A 21,544-nucleotide genomic window follows, 5' to 3' on the forward strand; every position below is an offset into this window, starting at 1 on the left:
GAGGATGGGTTGTGGAAGAGATAAAGAACACTGACTCACCTGGTTTTAACAGATGATAATAGAATACATACTTCTGGTGACAGCATGCACTGCAACCCAAGACAAAGGCTAAAAACTCAAGCTTCCAAAGGAGCAGTAACCCAGATCTGCCTCCTGGCAGATGATTCCTTATCAAGTCTTCATGATCTTCCACTTTGTGAGTCATAACTGACTAGAGGAGAGAGATGTAGGGAAACAGGACTTCAGGCTGCCTTTTTGAACACAGTCATCTGAAGAGGAATATATTATTTTTCATTATAGCAGAAGATTATTAAATAAATATATGTAACTCCACTAGTTTCACAAAAATGTATTGGTGTAGAAAAGTTGTTTAATCTGGAAAATGGATCAACACTATTTAGTGTACAATGCAATAAAAAGGACAGATCTATATAAAAAGAAATAAAATTTATTTGTTTTCAAGAGTTTCTTTTCTTCTTTGAAGGTGGTGTAAGTGACTGGAAGAATCTTTTCAGTGAAGATCAGAATAAGAAAATAGATAAACTATTTGAAGAACTTTTAGGAGGAACTAAACTCGGAAAAAAGTTGAAGTATGACTTGTACTGCAAAGCCTGAAGAGTGATGAAATATGGTTAGAATAAGAATTTTGCAAGGCAGACTCAGATCATCTGAATGTTATGCACTGGAAATCTATATCAAATGATCCAATCATCTTAGAATTACTGTAAGAATCATTGCAGAAGCATTTATAGTGACAGTGACGAGTAATGGCCTTTTGTTTTACGGTGAGATCTTTGGCTATTTGCTGAGGAAGATGTTGACTAATCATACTTAAAAAAAAACTCAACAGCCCTGTTCCAGCTGTCACCTGGAAGGAAATGTCCCTTTTCTTTCTAGCCAAATTCTATCTTTCTAGAGTATTTATAATTATTTAGTATGTAGATTATTTTTTGTTCAAAAATGTTTCAAAGCAGGTAACATCTTCACAGAAAATATCACTAGGAAAAATATATGACAGAAGCCTAATGACAGAGAACTTCCATGAATTCAGTACAAACTAAATCAAAGCTAGAGGAAGGAGAAAGAAGGGGAATATGGATCAGCATTCTTAAGACTCTCTGAATGTAAAATATCAAGATGGATTTCAGATGATGGGCTGATGTTAACTGGCAAGATTCACTCAGAGGCACTGCATTTTACAGGATCCCAGACGAGCCTGGGTTGGAAGACACATTGAAAAATCATCTGGTACAACTTTTCATGAGAAAGGGAGTCTGGATGAGAATCTATCTAGATATCTTATCTTGAAATCCTCCAGTGATGAGGATTTTACCATGTTCCTGGAGGCATTGTTCCATCAAATGATTGTTCATGCTGGAAAGAATTTACTCCATTTATCAAGATCAAACCTCTCCTGTTGCAACTTGAACCCACTGCCTGTTTTCTTCTCCATATGTGAATAGGAAGCCTTTATCCTCTTTGTAGCTGCCCTTTAAGTACTGGAAATTGTGATGAGGTTATCTCTGAGCCTTCTCAACTTTGTGGCTCTCCCTTGGAACCCTTCTGCTTTGTCTGTGCCTTTCTTGAAAATGCCTCTATTGAGATAGTGGGGTTGTCAAGAGTGATGTGTGTGTGATGTGTGTGTGTGAATGTGTGAGACATTGCTATACCCAGCTCTCCTGTACTGCCATTGGCATTTGCCTCTTTAGACACCATATTTCAGTATTTGTCCAGGGACCTGTTCTGGAAAAAAAGGCAAAATAAGGTTCTGTAATTATACTTGAATTAAAAATTGGAAAAACCCCACCCAATTTATTGATCCATTACCTAAGCAGATAAGACGTAAAAATAAAAGAAACACTTGGAAAGAATAAAATATTAAGACTTTTTGTTTCATTCTTCTAAAGCTGGTTGGTTCTACCTGGGCATAAGTGGACATGCAGAGTTTTGTAAAGAAATAGGAATGCTTGAAGTAATACTTAGAATATTTAGAAAGAAATTAATGGGTCCAAAATGTCCTGTGGCAAGCCATCTTTGAGCAATTACAAGTTATCTATAAGCAACCAGAAAGGTACCAGATTCCTGGAGGAGAACATACATAATAGCAGTGTTTAAAAACTTGAGAAGGAACAATCAGAATAGAACAGTCGCCTTGAGACAGGAATGTAGTAGCAGAAATGACAAAGCAACTGATCATGGAACATTTTGAAGATAATGAAATAGTAAATATAAATAATGTTAAAGAAGTCTGTGATCCTCCTTAAGATAATTTATGTATTGAATAAGCCACTGACAGAAAATACAAGGGGTGACAGCACTGGGGAGAGCTTGAAATTATGTGACTAAAGAGACATAAATTTATTTAAAGATGGTAATCTACAAATGTGGTTATAGAAATTAAAGTACTAAAAGTAGGCTTATGTTCTTAGAAATTCATACAACAACAATTAAAGGTATTCAGAAACACTGTCAGCAGCAGCAATACTTTCAGGAATAACCACTTGTTTCCATGGATATTATGAACTTGGTTGCAATAATATGCTTATGGTCACACTGCATATACTGGTTGACAGCAAAATTGGGAGGGCAATTAAAGCAATATCCTTTAGTGGTGAATCCTGGCCATATTCAATATTGTTTTCAACACTGGTGGGCAGACTAATATACTGTATCATAAACGTCTAACTTTTAAGTCTGGGGATCAGGATAGGGGGCTGAAACTACTAGGAAATATGACAAAACAATTTGAAACATAACAAATTGAGAAGATTAGGGAACACAGAGTTTAGTAAAGGTAAGTGTAAAACTATATTTAGAAAAGGGAAGCCAAAGCAACAGGTACTTGATGGGGGTAAATCAGTCAGGCAGCAGTTGGCATAAAAACACCTGAGAAATCACACTCAGCAAGAGCTAACATAATGACAGTGCTGGAAAAAAAAAGGCTCAGATCTTATTCTGGTCTTGCTGATCTGATTGAAAACCAGACCATGACCTGTTTTTGTAGTTTTATCCTCTCTTGTGTCATCTCAAGGCTTGATTTCAGTGCCTTTATGTCCTTAACAATCTCACTCTGAAGGACAGAGCTATTCAGAGCAGTAACACCACATGTACTTTTCCTCCATTAGAGATCCTATGTGGGCCCTTGCATTCAGTGGGTAAGGAGGTGGAAGAAGGGAGAGTGGAAAAGGCAAGCTGCCATGACAAAAAAATTAATGTAGGCAAGAAAACTTGATGGATGAGTAACATTTTGAGACAGTGAAAAGTAAGCAGAGATGAAGTAAGTAAGTGTGAGAATCAATTCAGGAAAACTTGGGAATCTTTTTTGAAGGTGAAACAATTGACTGACACAATAGCAGTGGCTCTCAAAATTTATTACTTCTAGGATCTTACCAATTGCCAAAAAAATGAAAGAGTATCTTTCTTTTTTGGTCTAGTCTATTTTGTTGCCCATGATGCCTAAAAAGACACATTTCTGCTAACAAGGATGTTTATATCATATTTTTGTCTGTTTGCTTTAAAGAGAACAAACCAGAAAAATTATATTAACCCATCTTCCACCTCATGTCCTTTCCCCAGTCCATTTCCAAAGCCAATTTAGGGTTAGTCTTCCATTATGGTGCATCTTCTCTTTATGTTCTACTTCAAATGCTCCTGATAGCAGCATTTCTATCCAGGGCAGATTTTCCTGTGGCTAACTGAACAACTCAAAGAGTTTTCCCTAGGGACCACAGGAGCTGTTCCACATTTGCTGACCTGCATACCCCAAGACCATTTGGCTGCTGGACAGACAGTGCTGGGACTGGGACGTGGATTGCTGGCATACTCAGGATCCTTGGTTGCCCTGAGTTGATCTAGAGACACAGGGCTGCTCTGACCCCCATATCTGCAGCTCCTAAGCAGACTGACATATGGTGTGACAGCACAGAAGACCTTGCTCATGAGCAGAAAGCAGAGTCTAAGGATTAAAGGACCTGGAGGCACCTGTGTCCCCAGTGGCTCAGCTGACAGGTTGCTAAATACCCTGCTGAGGTATTATAGTGATCCAGGATTATAGGACAGGATTATATAGACATTATAGATCTCTCAGGATAAAGGCAGCTGGTTCCAAAGGAAATTTCTCAGGCAGCTGGCCTGAGAAAAGTGTTAATTTCTTGATGCCTGTAACTTTAGTACTGGAAAACAGGAGGAAATTTGCCTTGGTAATTCAGAGTTAACACATGGACAAAAACCTGAAAATAATAACTAAAACAAAGCTTACAGGAATCATAATATATGAATAGTGTCTTCAACTTATAAGAGTAAAATAACACTGATAGAGAAATATTTACAATAAAATGGTCTATTTTGATGGTTCTGCATTTTGGAAGAAATGAAAAATAATTTTAAATTATTCTTTGTAGGTAATTTTAAGGAATCTTCCAAGTGTTACCATATGATTTTGTTTTGATACTTTCTCATGTTTTATTAATCTTATGTATAGGTTTGCTGAGAGTCTAAAATCCATTTATGAAGAAAGACACAAGGATGTGGGATTAGTGGAGTCAATAGCAAGCCAGTTTGAGATCCACTGTCCAGGTGTCCACTACATACATGCTTCTTTTCCAGTTGCCAAATTGCACTTCATTAGTCACCACTTATAAATACTTCAGGAAATATCCTTTACATGTCTTTCTCTGGTTTAATTTAACATTTTTAATTCTATTAGTTGTTGTCCCAACAGTTCCTAGTATCAGTTGCAGCAAAAACCATATTTTCACTACTATCGATCTCCATGGAGTTTTGCAATGCCAAAAGGGGTTAACAGCATACAGAATTAATCAGTGACTTGCACCTTCATCCCTGAGTCAACACCCTGTCCTATTTATTCAGAGCTTTTCTGCATTGTGGAAAAACAGCCTGGATCTCTTTGGGAAGACTTACACAGGGATACAGACATGACCAGAAACAGTGAAAGAATCATTGAAATAGTGGACAAATGTTTTGCAGAGGGTGACAAGATGGCCCCAGAAAACATGCTGTTTTCCTACAGAGGTATTTTATACCCGCTTTCAATTAGCAGCCCGGAGACTTTGGAAGCTCTGAAATCCTTTGAAGCCAGAAGTGATGATGTGATTCTCGTAGGCTATCCTAAATCAGGTGAGTGTTCTCTTGATCAGTAGATAACGTACACAGTGCTACAATCCAGGAGTTGATTATTCAATGCCATCAATTAACACAGCAATAATTCCTGAGAAAATCTTATGATGACATCAAAGAATCATGAATTTAAGTTGTAAGGCATATCTGGAGCTCAAATACTACAACCCCCTGCTCAAAGTAGGGGAAAGACCTAACCTCCAAAGTAAAGTTTGGTTGCTCAAGGCCTCATCCAGAAGGGTTTTGAAACTTCTGAGGATGGAGGTTCATCACCTACTGAAATCTTTTGCAGTGTTTTCCTACAACAGTGGTTTTTTGGGAGTTGGGTTTTTCTTTGTTTTTACATCAATGCAGTTAGACAACCCTTATTGTGAGAGAGTCTCTGTCTTCATTATTATCTTCAGTAGTGGAAGACTGAGGTGAGAGTCTGCCATGCCTTTTTTCTTCTTTCTCCAGCCTGAGCAAACCAAGCCTTTTGATGCAGTTCATTTGCTCCAGTTCCCAGTAGTTTCATGGAAGTTCAACAAGACTTTCTCCCAGTTCTCAAAATCATTTGTGCTTCAGCCTAGGAATGGCACACAGTATTCAAATGGTGAACTCAAGAGTGCCAGCTAAAGCAGGATAATCACATTCCTTGGTACTTTGACCACACTAGCTAGTAAAAGAAAGTAGGTTGTTACCTTACTCCCTGCAAGAGCAATACAGGGAATATATGCTTCCAATCAAAGCAGAACTGCTGTTTCCATATTTTTACTAGATTGCAGAATGCAGGTGATTCCCTTGTATCTAAATGGAGAGAAAGACACAAATGCCACAAGGATTTTTACACATTTTCTCTCTCTTTCACTGTGGGCATTTTAGACGACTTATTTTTTTTCCTAATGACTTTACAGAAATATTTTAATATGTAATTTGCTGAAAAAGAGGAAGTTGATCCTTATCACATCACCTTTGTGTGCAGCCTCTAGAGCTGTACCTAAGCAGAAATGGTTTATATGTGTGAAGATCCACCTAAACACTGAAGGAAGTGATAGTTGAAAGCTGAGATTTGTCTCTCTGAATGCAATCCCTCACCCACCAGTTCTCCCAGGCTGTCAAGGCCAAGACAACTAAGTCTGGTGCAAAGAAGGTGTCAGAAGCGTGATGGTCTGGTGGCTTTCTTGGTGACCCTTCTGCTGACAGTTACAGAAGCCTAGCTGGGAATGAGGCCAAACTGTGTCAATAATTAAGAGACCATAAAGTGAAGCTGGTTGGGAAGAGGGGACAGAGTTCCCAAAGACAGCACTGTGGAAGGAAAGCAGAAGCAGCCAAGAGATGACTCAGCTGGCCCAGTGCTGGGAGACACACAGCTTTTTAGTAGTTTCCACAGGGAGTAGTGTGAGGTAACCAAAAAGTATCAGGGTTGAAAAGAGCAGTAGAGATCTGCTTCTGCTTCTGCTGAGGGATATGATGTGATTCTGAAGCAAGCAGGGTAGCACTTCACAATATCTGCTTAACAGCTTTTCCCCCATTGACCTTAGGCATACCCTTGTCGATTATTAACCAGGGCTGTGATTTAACCTCAGCTGGAAACTCACAGCTCAACTCAGTGGCCCCACAAGGCCACACACTACTTCATCTGCAATGAGATGCAGGAGAGAAACAGAGGAGTCATGGGTTGAAATAAACACAGGTAAAGCAAGAGCTATGTGTTCAAACAAAGCAATGTAAAGAATTAATTCTATCTACCAGCAGTTAAATGTTCAGTCATCTTCAGGGCTCCATCACCTATGACAGTGGTATGGTGAGACAAGTGCCATAGCTCTCAGCATCTCTCTTTCCTTCTTCTTCCTTCAAATTTTATTGCTGAGCATGGCTCCATATGGAATAGAATACTCTTCAGGTTAGTTGGGATCAGCTGTCCCATCTATGTCCCCTTTTAATTTCTTGCGCACCAGCAACCTACTCTCTGGCAGGTCAGTGTGAGATTCAGAGAAGGCCTTGACACTGTAATTACTGCCTAGCAATAACCAAAACATCTCCGTGTTATCAACATTGTTTTCAGCACAAATTCAACACATAGCTCCATACCAGCTACTATGGGGAAAAATAATTCCATTACAGTGAAAACCAGCACACACACTTGTTTAAAGGTTAAAGTACAGCATTGAGCCAAACCGGTTCACTTGAAACCAATTCAACAGGATACCATCAGCTGGGTTTACATGAAAAAGTGAAGTTGAATGGATGTCCTTTATTCTTTTAGGAACCAATTGGCTTGAACAAATGGTGAAGGAGTTGGCAGATGCCAAATATACAGAAGAGGAAATGAAAGAGAGAATAAATGCTGAAAAGAAGCTAGAGACATTTCAGCGTCTAGAATTTGGGGATCCTGGGATATATGAGGTAAGCAGGAACTGAAAATACTGTCACTATTCTCCCTACAGGTAGTGATGGCTGAAAGAGAATGGCTGACCTCAGAGGTAATGGTCTGTGAAGTAGCATGTGCTACTGTCTCTGGTGTCCCAACACAAGGGCCTCAGATGGGAGACAGGGCTGAGAAGGCACAAGGTTCTCCTGCCATAGGCCCAGTGAGTTTGATTTTTGAAAAGACCTTTTTCTTGGGTGTCCTGTTCTTAGGCCTGTGTCATATGAAATGGTGCTTGGTGGCAGAGGTTGGCAGAAGCCTACACCACCAGTACATCCCTGTGGGTTTTCCAAGGGATAAAGTACTTCTCTGGTCTCACCTTTTCCTATAACCCACAAGTAATGAATAGGCACAACTCACTGAATACGCTACTTCTGTCTTGTCACATTTCTTCTCACTTTCTTTAAAGAGGATGAAGCAGCTTCCTTCCAGAAGAATTATAGTAACTCATCTGAAACCTGATCTCCTGCCTCCATCCATTTTCCAAAGCAAGGCTAAGGTGAGTCTTCTTGCATCACACTGCATAAACTTTCCACCCTAATTTAGCTTTCTTCTGTGTGAGGTGTTTTTTCTGCATTTTCACCTGAGCTGGTCAATACACAGCCACATTTTCAAGCTTGAAGATAACAGGTCTATGTGCCAAGGCTGTGAACAAACATCCTCTCCCAGCAGCAGCTTTGCTGACTATTGGTGGGCTTATTTCTGAGTGTCACTGTCCTTTCAAATCTCCTTCAGAAAGATGCTTCCAGGTTGGTGGCAGAAAACTGAGCAAGGCAAGGAATAATTTGACTGGTTTAACTTGCCTTCAAAACCAGGGTACCTGTGGAAAGCCCACCACAGATTGGGGCTAAGATAGTCTTAGATGGGAATAACTGCAGAGACAAGCTAGGGTACATCTAAAGAGTGTTTGTGGCTCTTTTGTTCAGTAGATCATGAACTCAATTCTCTGAATTTGAACTAGGTCAGAAGTGTCTTGAGGGAATCACTGAAAAGCTTATTTTTTTTCAGCCTGAAGCTTACATTAGCTACAAGTGATTTGCCAAAGCTCTGATTTTTTACTCAGTGAAAGGGATTAGACCAGAATTGTATGGTCTGCTGAATTTTAGTGGACAAGTAGACTTGCAGACAACAAGTTGGGTGGGAGTGTCAATTTGCTGGAGGATAGGAGGCTCTGCAGAGGGATTTGAACAGATAATGGGCTGAGACCAATTGTATGAGGTTAAATAAAGTATGTACTGGGTCCTACAAAATGGGAGTTACAGCAACCCCATGCAGCACTAAAGGCTGGGGGCAGAGTGACTAGAAAGCTGCCCAGTGGAAAAGGACCTGGGGGTCCTGGTTGACAGTGGCTGAACATGAGCAGAAACGTACCTCAGTGGACAAGAAAGACAGTGGCATCCTGGTCTGGATCAATAACAGTGTGGTCATCAGGACCAGGGCAGTGATTGTCCCCCTGCACTTGGCACTGGTAAGTGACACACCTTGAGCACTGTGTCCAGTTTTGGACCTCTCACTACAAGGAGGACACTGAGGTGCTGGAGTGAGTCCAGAGAAAGGCAATGGAGCTGGTGGAGGGTTTGGAGCACAAGTCTTAGGAGAAGCAGCTGAGGTAGCTAGGGGTGTTTATCCTGGAGAAAAGGAGGCTCAGGGGGAACCTTGCCACTTTGTACAACCACCTGAAGGGAGGGTGTAGCCAGGTGGGGCTTGGTCTCTTCTCTGAGTGATGGCTGACAGGACAAAAGGTAATGGCCTCAAGTTGCACTGAGAGCGGATTAGATCTGGATATGAGAAAAAATTTCTTCATAGAAAAGGTTGCCGAGCATTAGAACTGGTTGCCAGGGAAGCGTTTGAGTCACTGTTCCTGGAGATATTTAAAAAATATGTAGATCTGGTATATGGTTTAGTGATGGACTTGGCAGTTCTTGGTTAATGGTTGGACTTGATGACTTAAACATTTCTGTGATTCAATGATTCTATGTGATATGTCAAGAAGATGGCATTTTGGTCAGTCACATTATGTGTTTTCCTCCTCTAGATCCTTGTGCTAGTTCGGAACCCCAAGGACACGGCTGTCTCCTACTACCATTTCTACAACAACCTACCACTGCTGCCGTCCATCGCCTCCTGGGATGAGTACTTTGCAGACTTCATGAATGGAAAATGTACTTTGTCCTACATCCTCTGGCATTTCTCCTACCATGAGGGGCATACACAGGGCCCTTTGCATGGGAGTCCTTCTGTGACATACCTCAGCAAGGCACTCCCAGAAGAGGCAGACAGGCCCCTGTTATGGCAGAAACGGACTGCCAGAGAATCAGAGTTCTGTCTTTCACTTAGAATGGAGAGATCATGAGAAAGCTTTAGCCTGACTTTTCTATTCCCAAAAGAGAGCTTGTGGTTTGCCGTATCAAGTGGCCAGGCCTGGGCCACTCTGCACTGATCTCAGGAGAAAGAACAGATATGTTGAGCTGTTCACCCCTTCACCACACTTAGAAAGCTGTCTGGGATGACTCCTCTGATTTGGTTAAGGGCATGTAGTGGGGACTACACGAGACTGTTATGCCTCTTCTTTGTTTGCAGTGGCCTGGGGATCCTACTTTGACCACCTAGTGGAATGGAACAAATACATTGACAATGAGAACATCATGACAATAAGCTACGAGGAACTCAAAGAGGTGTGGTATTTCACCCAGCTCTTGACGAGTGTGCTGTGCATCCCCCCCATATTATGTATGGCTGTGGGAAGTAGAAAACCTTGGGGCAAGTCTGTCTGCCTCTTTAGAAGGATGTGCCTTTCTGAGTTACTTACTTATGTTTGGGGGAAGCCCATGGAGGTTAGGAGGAGGATAGCCTTGCCTATTTGTGAAAGGAGTTTTATCTGGCAGAGGCACAGATTTTGGGAAAGAAGAAAAGGCCTTGAAACTGAGGCCAGCATGTGTAGGTTTCTCAGCCTTAAGGATTTTCTGTTACAGCTCTTAGAATTCCTTGGTGACATTGTAGGAGACAGCTTCCACTGCTGGGCTTCCCACAGGGTGCTGGCTCCATGCCACAGCCACAGTGTCAAATCTTTTGTTTTCACCTCTGTGCTACGTTCCTTTGGGCAGGACCCAATACTGGGGATGAAAAAGATTGCTTCTTTCTTTGGATTTTCTCTCTGTGAGGAAGATTTTTCCAGAATTGCCAAGAAGACCAGTTTCAAAGCTATGAAAGAGAAATCAAATGAAACCCATGGAAAGTTTGGGGACGTCCTCTTCCGGAAAGGTAAGTCTCTGCAAATGGAGAGCTACCTTCTAAAGGAGAACTCCAGAAGGAGTTTTGAGCATGTTACTTTACTTAGCTGCGAACTCATTGGACTGTCTGGGTGAGTTCTCTCCTGTGGTGTCACTTGTACAAAGAGCTTCTGCTGTTGACAGGATTTGGGGGCTGTTTGTGAGAAACTTACCAGAGTGCCAGTCTTAATGTCCTCAGTCATTGCCTCTGTGTTGCTGTCTTTTTCTGTAGCAGCCCTGCTTATTTAGATGAGTGAGGTGCAAAGGTGTGGGCCAGCGTTGGTGAGGTTGTGGCTGTGCACCAAACCTTCCTGGGCTCTGTGTAACTCTGTTACTCAGTGTTGTGCAGCTGTCTCCTGTTGTTCAGGTGATTATGTGATGAGGTTGCACATGTCACTTCATGAAAGTCACCTTTTGGAGGAGGTGTGCTAATGGGACAAGACTCTCTTGAACCTCAAGGGAATGCATTGCTCACTGCTCTGCTGGCCTCAAAGGCATCTTCCTGTTACCTACTCAGCAAGAGCTTTATATGTTTCCTCCCAATGGGAATGTCAGTGGTGGTCCCAGAGATGGTCTCTCACAGATGTGGAGCCAGGGTCAGAGCTCTGGCAGCTTTCCTGCTCCCCACAACCTCAAGAATCTTTTGTTTCTGAATACTGTGAGCATGGGCTTTTTAAAATCCATTTCTTCCACCACTCCTTGGAGGAAGAGGGATTTAGCCACTCTCTGCCACCTACCACAAAATTTTCCCCTTCAGAGGAAGTAATTAAAAAATAATCTTTCTCTTGTGATAAAACCAGATTCCCCTCTTTTCTGTGTAAAATCTTCATGAAGTCACCTTGTAAATTTCCTTCTGGGGAGGGAGCACTTGCAGGAACCTAACTAGCAATGCTCCCTGTTGTCTGGCTACAACCTTTGCTTCCGATCTTTGATACCTTTCCTCTCCCAGGCATTGAGACCTCTCAGGGCAATAAATATGAACCTTTCTGCCTTGCATAATCAGTGACTTTGCCCCACTACTGCCTAGATAGTATTTTCTCTCAGGACCATCTTCCTTCAGTTTTTGGTACTTGTACACAGGGGTTGTTGGAAACTGGAGAGAAGTCTTCTCTAAAGCTCAGAATGAAGAAATGTACCGGAAATTTCAAGATTCCCTAGGAGGAACAAAGATGGCAGCAAAGATAAAATATGATGTCTACTGCAAGGACTGAAAATAAGCAGATGAATAGCATGACAGCAAGTCATGTTCCAAGGTGATTCTCCAAAGATGGATAGTCCCCATTTTTCCTTCCCATGAGACAAGAGAGAAACCCCTCTGAGAACTATCTGGCACCTCCAAGGATTTGGCAGGTAATTCTTAGGTGTGTCCAGGGTCTAGAGCTTGTGCTTTGATTGACGTAACCAAATAAAAGGTGTGTATACCTCAAGTGAATGCCTGGCATCCTTTCAGGAGGGAGGTGGTACACAGACATCATAGCACCAGTCTGGAGGCATCCCTGTCTCTGCTTCTTGGCCTGAAATGATGAATGAGGCCCCTGCAGGACTTGTTGGTGAGGGATCAACACAGAGCCTCTCCTCTGGCACAGAGTGGACTTGACATGGATATATGGTGTGGGTCTGAACCACGCAATATCTGTGTACAGGTCTGGGTTTAGATCCGTCCTAGCTACCAAGGTGTTGGCAGGCCAGAAAGGACTTTGACATTTTGACATACTTCACACATTGGCATGGCAAAGGGTGGAACTTCTCAAGTTCAAGGAGCCATGAACTCTTAAGTAATGAACTGCTATATGCTTTCTGGAGTGTTTTGCTCCTGTTGGACTCTCTGGGAAGGTAAGTGGCTAGTAGGAAGAACCACGACATTCAAACGGGAGGACTGAAGGAAAGAAGCCCCTTGATGACCCTAAGCTAAACTAGCTAAACTATGAGAGTGGCATTTATTTGAAAATAAATATGCTACACAGGTGTGTTTTCCACACCCTCCTTGCTGACGTCAATGTCCTTGCTACATCTGGGCAGAATGTGTTGCATGACTCCTTGTCACAACCAGTATCCTGGGAAACAAGAAAAACCAAGGAGGCGTCTGTCTGGCAAACAGAATTTGGTTCCTTGGAAGAAGGATTCCTCTGCCATATTCCTAGATAGATTTATGAGCAGGACTCTTATGCTGAACTAAGAATAAATACTGAGCAACCAGCAAACACAAATGCAATTAACAAAACTGGGAAATTGTTAAGTCCTTGTCAAAGTGCTGACTGTCCCTGCACAGCTCCTTGGGACTTCCCCTACGCTGCCCATGGCCCAGGACTCCATGCCAAGTCCTGCTCCAGTGATGCCACAGCAGGGTCAGGCTTCATTTCCTCACAGTTTGCCCTGCCTGGCCACTGGCCCTGCCAGGCTGGATCCATCCACAGACCCATATCCTGGCCAATCCTCAGCCCATCACTTGCCAGGAAAGTGTCTGATGCCTGGGCTGGGGCTGCCCAAGTGCCCCTGGCTGCTGTGCACCTGGCTGGAGAGTAGGGTGTGCTCTGGCCAGCATGCCCTGTGTCCACTGTCTGTGTGACAGGGATAATGTCACAGTGATGCAGATTCAGCTCTGAAGGGCCACTCAAAGCCTGCTTCCCAGGCAGATTTTCTAAATGTGTGTGCAAGAGCTGCATATGTAAAAAAGCTCTGCGTGGAGAGGTATGTTTGTTTGAACCTGATGATTCTGGGTTTGTAGGTTTCCATTTCCAGGAGAGTAGGACTTATTCTGGGCTTCCATGGATGAAAAGAGGCAAGAGACCATGACCTGTAATTTTTGAAATTAGCAACATTTTTACCCATTACTAGGACAGACTATATGATTTACTATATGGTGATATCAAAAGTTGTCTAGACAACAGAAACCACTGTAATCTCAGTGTCTGTAAGGAGTTGAACAAGGAATTAAACAAGGGAATAAGCCTGACCAGAAATGGAAAAACAATCACTGAAATATTCAAAAGGCTTTTATTAAGATAGGGAGGTGACATCTTACAATGTGTTGGTTTGTTTTTTTCTTCTGCAAAGATTTTTTGCAGCCTAAAGGCCCTTAGCAGCCCAGAAACTTTGGAAACTCCAAAGTTCTTGTAAGCCAGAAGTGATGATGTGATTCTCACCAGCTTTCCTAACATGGGTGAGTCTTTCTTGCTTGATGAATTATTCATTGTTGCAGTACAGAATTGTGTGGCTGCACATAATGCAGCAATAATGCCCATGACTGGTTAATGATGACTTCATATTTCTGTAGGGGTTGCTCCCTGGAGGAAGGCAGAAGGTGCTTCCACAGGACTTTTTCATTGCAGAATGTAGGTAATTTCTTGGTACTGGGTGGAGCTACAGGCTCACTTGCCGCCCAGATTCTTGGACTCTTTTCCTCTCCCTTCCCATATCTTTCAGTCCCAGCATATGTGTTTACTGCTTACATTCACGTTTTTACCAAAACACTTAGAGAAATAACAGAACATTTGAGGGAAAAAAAAAAAAAAAAAGGAGTTGATATTTGATCTGAATTACATCTCCTTAACTCTCCACTTATTTTTTTTTTCTCAGACAGAAAAGTTATAAAATTATCTTATGTAAATATCATAGGTAATTTAGTGATAATTTGATGTCTGAATTGTAGCATCTCAAATTTCCAACCAATCTTAAAAGAACAGTGTTAGGAAATGCTTTATGTGACTTATTTTAAGTATAATATTGTCACGATTCAATGCAGTTAATTAGATCATGTGGTGGTGAATTATGGGTAAGCTGAGAGGGATGCAGCCAAACTTTCAGGTCTGCAGAGAGAAAGGACTTCTGGCTTCCAAACAACATTTTTCAGTGAAATCATTGCAATATGACTTGGGGAGATGAGGTCAGACTCTCTTCATGATTAAAAGGCTGAAACTGGATTTGGTTATTAGGAGACAAGGTAATGGTTGCACAGAAACTCTTCTGAAAACTAGTTTTGGAACCAAAATCATTTTAGTCTGTGAAGACTGTTACATTTGACTTATCCCCCATTGGAAAAAAAATTCTTTTCAGAAATTGATCAATTGTATTTCCTTTGGACAAAAATTGTCATTCTAGGCTGTTTTGGATTTAGTTCTAGAAATACAGTCATCAGTCTTTGCTGATTTGTAAAATCTTATAGTTTCTCATCTGATGGTATCCTAAAGGATTTCCTTCTTCTGACCGCAGTCATAGGCTTATGGGTCTATGTCATGGGGTGACTTTACCTTTAAGATAGCTTTGGGAACTAAGGAAGTTGAAGCTGCTGGTGGCTGACTGGAGTCTTTTCTCCTGACCAATTATCAGTCATTTCTGAGAATTGGCGGCGGATTTAACCATTCAGAAGTGAGATCAACTTGTGAACACTGCCTTATGATGTAAACCCAGGGTTCTCTTGTTGTCTTTGGTTTCTGGCTTCTGAAAAGGTAACAAGGCTCTATCTCGGCCTCCTCCCCCCTCTCCAGGCCGGACAAGGCCGCAGAGGGCGGAGGGGGAAAGAAATGGAGCTGGCCTGACTTGGTTTGCAGTTTCTGCCACTGAACTGAAACCTGACACCATGAACATCTGCAGCTTGAGCAAGACTTTAACTCTTACTACCTGGATGAGACTTGCAGATTAATCCTTTTTCCCAGAGAGACAGAGAGAAACAATCAACATGAAGAAGACATAATAAAACCATCAAAGACAGTGAAGAAAAAAGTTAAGTTTTAGCTGGGGAAGAGAGAATAAGGAGATGCTTTAATTAAGCTGAAATATTTTTCTGTTAAAGCTATGGAAATAGACAATAGTGTTCTGAAAAAAAACTCCTTTAGTTCATAACAGAGTATATTGGGAGGAATGGAGTGTTCAAAGTGTAGATTTTGAGCAAAAAGTAGACTAGTTGTGATACAGTGAGGTGCTGGAACAGAGGGGGGAGAAGTAATAGTTGAAGATTTGGGGCCGTGAGAGGCAAATAAAAAACTTCTGTTTCCAGGGAGGCTCACAGAGACAGATGAAGAGAACTTTTGCCTTTAAATAACTCATCCTTAAAAATGACATCCCTAGACTCATTTGACCCATAGCACACCTCAGAGTGATGTGAAAGGGGAGGAGAGAACTGATGGCAGATTTTTTCCGGGCAGCTGGCATCAGAAAAGTAGAAAGCTATAACAGAAATAGTTTTCTTGTGAGAAACTCCATAGATTAGCAGAAGAAGACTTCTGTTTCTCTACAGAGACTGATGAAAAGATTCTAGCAGGAATTGGGACTGTTTTAAACACCAAAATTCCAAAGTTTTTTTGTCTCTATATTGTCATGTGAACAAGGAAATTGTTGAGTAGTGGGGGAGAAAGGGGGTTTTCTGGAAGTTTTATTCTGGTTTTCTTATTCTTGTAGTTTTGTTAGTAAACTTTCTTTATTCCTTTTAAGTTTTAAGCCTGTTTTGCTCTTGTTCTAATCCATATCTCACAGCAAGAAGTAAGTAAGTTTTCTAGTAATTTTTTTAGTTACTGCTTTAAAACCACGACAGTGTAAAAGCTGGAAACTTTATCTATAATGAAAGTCCTCTCCTAAGGCATGCAGTTTTTAATCTTCTTCCTTTGTTTTATTCAGTTTCACCTATAGTTCATGGAACTATCTTTTTTCTAGTAAAAAAAAGTGACGTTTACAAAGACTAAGAACACACATTCTTTACAAGTGGTGGCTACTGTGGCCTTCACTCATCCCTGCTGAAGACAACTGTTCATTCAAATTTCCTGGAAATGGAGCTGCTCCCTGGCCTCTTTCATCCCAAGAAATCCAGACTAGGATATCTTTAAATTAGCTGTGAAAGGATCTTCAGTTGTCCAAAGCTTAGAGGTGATCTTAACTAGACTTTTTTTTTTTTTTTTTACAGTGGACAGACTATAATCACTGAGAGTACTGTAAATTTCTAAAGGCTACATTAACATATAGCTAAACTAGGAGAGCCAATGTTTCAAATACAGAAATTTTCTTCTGAATGAGAACATAAAAATACAACAGACCTTTCTCCTCACATTCTTTGTCTCAGTCCAGCAGCATTTTGTGGCATTTTGGGTTGCAGCAGGCTCCACACAGGCTGAATATTCCTGCGAAATCTGAGCTCATGGCTGCCCCAAAGGCTAGGCTTACTTCCCTCTTCTGACTGCAGTTGTCTGCTTCTTTTTTTTGCATGAGTTCTTCTGTTTGTTAGACACCCCCAGCTTTCTGAAACAGCACAGAACACTCAGTCTTGGTGACAGCAAGCTGTCAGACTGACCCAGCTGTCTTGCACAACCTCACCCTTGGTGTCTCTGGGTCGCTAAGAAAGAATTTCTTGCTTCAAAGACTTGGCTTTTGTCATTTTCTGCTTCTTTCAAGCATCTGCTAATGTCTGCCCTTGCTGTAGGCTTCTTCCCCACTGGGTCATGCCCTCATGCTCCAGAAGACTTTGCCAGCTCAGGGCTCTCCTTCACGAAGGGCAGGGCAGGCACTGCAAGGCAGAGGGACAACCTCCTGGCTGGCCACTGAAAGGGAACAGGAGACAGCACTCTGTGCATGCACTGATATATAGCATCTCTCTCCCTCATACCCAAACAGGGCCAGCAGTGGTTCTAGATGTGCTGGGAGTCACAGTCTTTGGGCTGGGGGGAATTATTTGACTTCCTTCTGTAAGGAGAACTTTGGGCCTCAATTCTGTGGTGATCATTTCAGGTTCATTGCATTCCCTCTGGTTGTTTTGCCAAGAAAGTCATTCCTTATTTGAAAAATATAGAATTTATATCCTTTCTGTCCAGAAACAGCTTAGTAAGAAAGGTGCGCATTCACTAGTTTTTAAAACAATATTGATAATTTTAAAAAATGTTAAACACATATATCTTCTGAGTAAAATATTTTTCTTAGCCACTCAGTTGCATACTTACGGATTTTTTCATATTAGATCCAGGACATCAAAGATTACCCATTTACTTCAACTTTTACTTGTCCTCTAGGATAAGTACTTCACGTCTTCATAAATCGCAAAGGTTCCCATTCTCCAGAAAGACAGTCTGATTATCAGCACATACACATAAAAATAGTTGTAGCCAAAGTGTGCCTAGATTTTTGTCAATGAACAGAAAAACAGAATTTGAACTTGTGTTTGGCAGAAACTGCATTTTCTGGCACTGTGTTATGTAGGTCTTTCTACCACAAAAGTACTCAAAAACCTTAGCCCTGAATTCCCCCACTCTTGAAATTATTGTCATGTATTATTTTTGAGGTTCCAAAGACACAGACGTGGTTCTGCATTGAACTTTTCTTAGCAAGAGACTGAACCAGAGTTTAAAGGCAGGGGTTGGTTTTGTGCATTTGGCTTCTCCCCAGCTAATGCACATTGCCTGCTGCATCTGGAACGTGATGAGGGGAAATGTGGAGGGAGGCCATTGTACCCTCTTCAGTGATTCCTGCGTGCTTTCCTACCTACTTCCAACTTTCTGATGGCTGATAAAAAGCAGATCTGGGCTGCCTGAGCAATGCTTATTTATTAGATAACTTCTCTATCTGGAATCCTAAAAAAAAGGGAAGGATGCTCTGAAACATCAGGACAGATTGGATATAGTCCTTAGACTACTTGTTGGACAGTATTTCCTAGGCCTTATTTTTTTGAAGACATGTTAATTGTTTAAAACTGTGCAAAGCACAAAATCAGAGCAATCAGACCCATGTCTGCATATATCAGACCCGAAGATTTGCATATATTAATAGAAACCGAAAACCATAAAAATATGCTTGTTGTGTATGATTCTCTAAGAGTTTATTAAAGTCCTGGGATCAAAAGAAAAATTTTCACCAAGACTGTATGTATCAGTATGGACAGTTTAATTCATTCTCCTTGCTTGCAGAAAATATCAATTATTTTTGAAGCTTTGTTGTTGCTCTTCACAAATATTTCAAAGAAAAACATGAATGCTACAACCTGCATTAAAAGGAGCAGTAAAATTTTTGAGTGGCAAGTTTTTTTGAGGGAAGAAGGGTTTAACATGTAACGTGACAGTAAAAAATGTTGGTAGAATGAAAAAACTTATGTTCAAAAATACAGACATCAAAGGTTTGAGAGGACGTATATGTAGAGTAATAGATGATGTTAATTATACCATAGACATGCATGTTAAAATATTTGAAGAATTCATTCAGAAGGTTCTTCCAGGATTGAAACCTAATAAAACACTTCTGAGTATCCTCCTGCTAATATAGAAAATCTTTCTTTCATCTTATTTCTCCAGTTTACTGTAAAGTTTACTTTACAGTAAACTGGAAACAGTTTACTGTAAAGAAAATGAAATACAGCCCAGGAGCTGGGAACAAGTCAGAATTCAAACAGTTATTTATCCCAGCTAGTTCTGGATATCATGCTTCATTGCTCTTCTGTTTCTTAACTCTTGCTTCAAGTCCCACAGCTGAACATAAATTTAAAGTTATGAAAGGAAGGTAGCAGTGAAGAAGAAACGCTTTCTCCTCTACCTAAGCCATCTATGCTTTCATGCTGAACATTGACTTGCCTCTGCAGTTGAGTGAAACAGGCAATTCAGTGATGAATATCTATAGTCAGTAAGCTATGAAGAATCAAAAGAGGTGGGGTTAATGCTACTTAAGGTAAAATATATTTCAACTTTTGGTCAGAGTATTACTGAAACCATGTACTACATGTCATAATGACCCATTAAGATCAGTTCAATGATGCTTCAAAACAGAAACGGTCAGGAAATTGCTGTTCCTGCAAGTGACATTAAAATAATGCATATTTATGCAATACAGTTACTGGCTGTTATTGAAACCTGAAATTTTAAAACACATTTTTGAAAAAAAAAGAAAAATTTTGCATAAAATTTCTGTCAGTCAAAAAGCCTTTCTTCTTGGTAAATATCTTGGATGGAGCTCTTAACATATACATTGAAATGCTTTCATAAACACTAAAAACTGGGGTTTGAGGTGACCTAATTCTAATTAAATCCTTTGGCAAAGGAGCAATTTTCCCAGCTTCAAGCAAAGAACATACTAAAGAAGATGGGTTTAAAAAATGAAAGCACTTTTTATTACAAACCATGTGTCCAGTGCTCTCTGTGATTCTTGGCACCCAAGAATGTATGCATCTATACATCCCCCGTCTACTGACAGAATCAGGATAATTTTTAGAGGATCACTTTCTTTCCTAAGTTGTTTGGAATATGCTGGCCATGTATGAATTGTCAGTGACATAATTTTCAAAATTACAGAGCATTTATTTTCTACCTATTTTATAGGTATCAGTAGAGGGTGATACCATGAAATAACTCTTAAAATCAGACCAGGTTATGTATCTTATGGAAAGATACAAAAGGTGTTTTGGAAAGAAATTTTGCCCAATATAGCATTATTTTTTAAAAATATCCAACATATTGCCATAGAATTTAAATTACAAGACTGAAATGAAGAGTTAACTATAAAATATGGATCCTACAAATGGAATTGAAAACTGCATTGCCATAACATGATATATGCATTTAGCAAAATGTTTTAGCTACTGTTTGCATGTGTTCTCTTTTACAGGCCTTACTACAGATTAAAAATGTCTTCTAAGTGTCGTCTTCAAAAAGTCTGAAATACATGGATGTGTTGGGGATGCTACCCCACCATCAGACATCCTGCTTCCTTAGTTCAGTCTCTCCCTGTCCATTAGGATCAGTACCCTGGGAAACACACTTTTGGCTCATGACCCTGTATCTTCCCAGAACACTTACTCTTTCAAATACAGAATCATAAGCCATGTCAATGAGTTCTACCAGAGTTTCCTGAAAGTTATTAGTAGTACAGTGTTTCCCACTTACATCATTTTATACCAACAAAGTAGCCTTGCACGAGGAGAAACCTCTGCCCACTTCTTCCCTTCTTACTCTGCCTCTTAGATTTTCTCAGTGGAGCCAGGACCTAAAGCCTCTTCATAGCAAGCCCACTAAAAGAAAATTGTGAAGTCTATAGTTACAATGCTGGAACGCTGCCAAAGGTACAGCCAAAATGTAATTCTGTATAAATTCTGAATCACTATCAGATGCTGGGAATGAGAAAAGTAGCTGAATTCCCTGGGTCTCCTTGACTAGCAAAAATTGAAGCATCTGCCAAGAAGACCAGTTTCTAAGCTAGGAAAGAGAAACCCTCAGAACTACAAAAACATTTGGGAATATTTTTTTCAGAAAAGGTGAGCTGATATTTTTTTGTAGGCAGTAGGAAAAAAAAATCTATTCCAGTTCTAGGTACTAATAATATCTCACAATTATATAGCTCCTGCTATATAGAAAATTATGTGGAAGCATTAACAGAATAGTACCAAGAATCACTGAGCTTACCTAGGCTCAGTTACCTAAAAATTGGGTATCTAAGCTATTTATCCTGGTATCTTCCTAATGGAGAGAGGTAAGTGCTTGCAGCAGAAAGTTCATTTATTGCTAGATGTCAGTCTTTGTGTCTTACCTCGTGGGGGTACTCTTCCCTGAGACTGATTTGTCCCCTGAGGAAATCTCATCCAAAAAGACAACAATTTATTTACCACTTATTCAGGAATATTCTATTAAAGAGTTTTGTTATGGGAAAATGGGCCATATTTTAAGAAAATGTTGTGAATCATAGCTTGTCATCTGAGAAATACAAATCAGTTACTGCACACTCCTCATGATACTAATTCTAGGTTTTCCTCACCAAGGCCATGCAAAAGTGACATGCT

The 21,544-nt window shown here is 40.6% G+C and overlaps 2 protein-coding genes across 2 annotated transcripts in view; both read left to right on the top strand.

The window, feature by feature from the left end:
- LOC107202332 (sulfotransferase 6B1-like) overlaps positions 1-1,745 on the top strand; it is a 7,845-nt gene extending 6,100 nt beyond the window's left edge. The window contains exon 7 of the mRNA XM_033512649.1: positions 485-1,745. Within this exon, the coding sequence (XP_033368540.1) occupies positions 485-615 (131 nt within the window). The 3' untranslated portion in view covers positions 616-1,745. The remainder of the gene's footprint in view (positions 1-484) is intronic.
- A 3,100-nt stretch (positions 1,746-4,845) lies between these two features.
- On the top strand, positions 4,846-12,239 carry LOC107202213 (sulfotransferase 6B1-like). The gene is made up of 7 exons (XM_015622698.2): positions 4,846-5,136; positions 7,382-7,521; positions 7,953-8,042; positions 9,579-9,705; positions 10,124-10,218; positions 10,648-10,804; positions 11,893-12,239. Exons 1-7 carry the CDS (start codon positions 4,935-4,937, stop codon positions 12,021-12,023), a joined length of 942 nt encoding a protein of 313 aa, XP_015478184.1. The 5' UTR covers positions 4,846-4,934; the 3' UTR covers positions 12,024-12,239.
- The last annotated feature ends 9,305 nt before the right edge of the window (positions 12,240-21,544 follow it).

This window comes from Parus major, chromosome 3 (genome assembly GCF_001522545.3).
Source record: "Parus major isolate Abel chromosome 3, Parus_major1.1, whole genome shotgun sequence".
NCBI lineage: Eukaryota > Metazoa > Chordata > Aves > Passeriformes > Paridae > Parus > Parus major.

Coding starts and splice junctions, on each gene's coding strand:
- LOC107202213 (XM_015622698.2), top strand. CDS start 4,935: ATGACCAGAAACAGTGAAAGAATCATTGAAATAGTGGACAAATGTTTT. Junction 8,043..9,578: donor TTTTCCAAAGCAAGGCTAAG/GTGAGTCTTCTT, acceptor TTCCTCCTCTAG/ATCCTTGTGCTAGTTCGGAA. Junction 10,219..10,647: donor GCTACGAGGAACTCAAAGAG/GTGTGGTATTTC, acceptor TCCTTTGGGCAG/GACCCAATACTGGGGATGAA.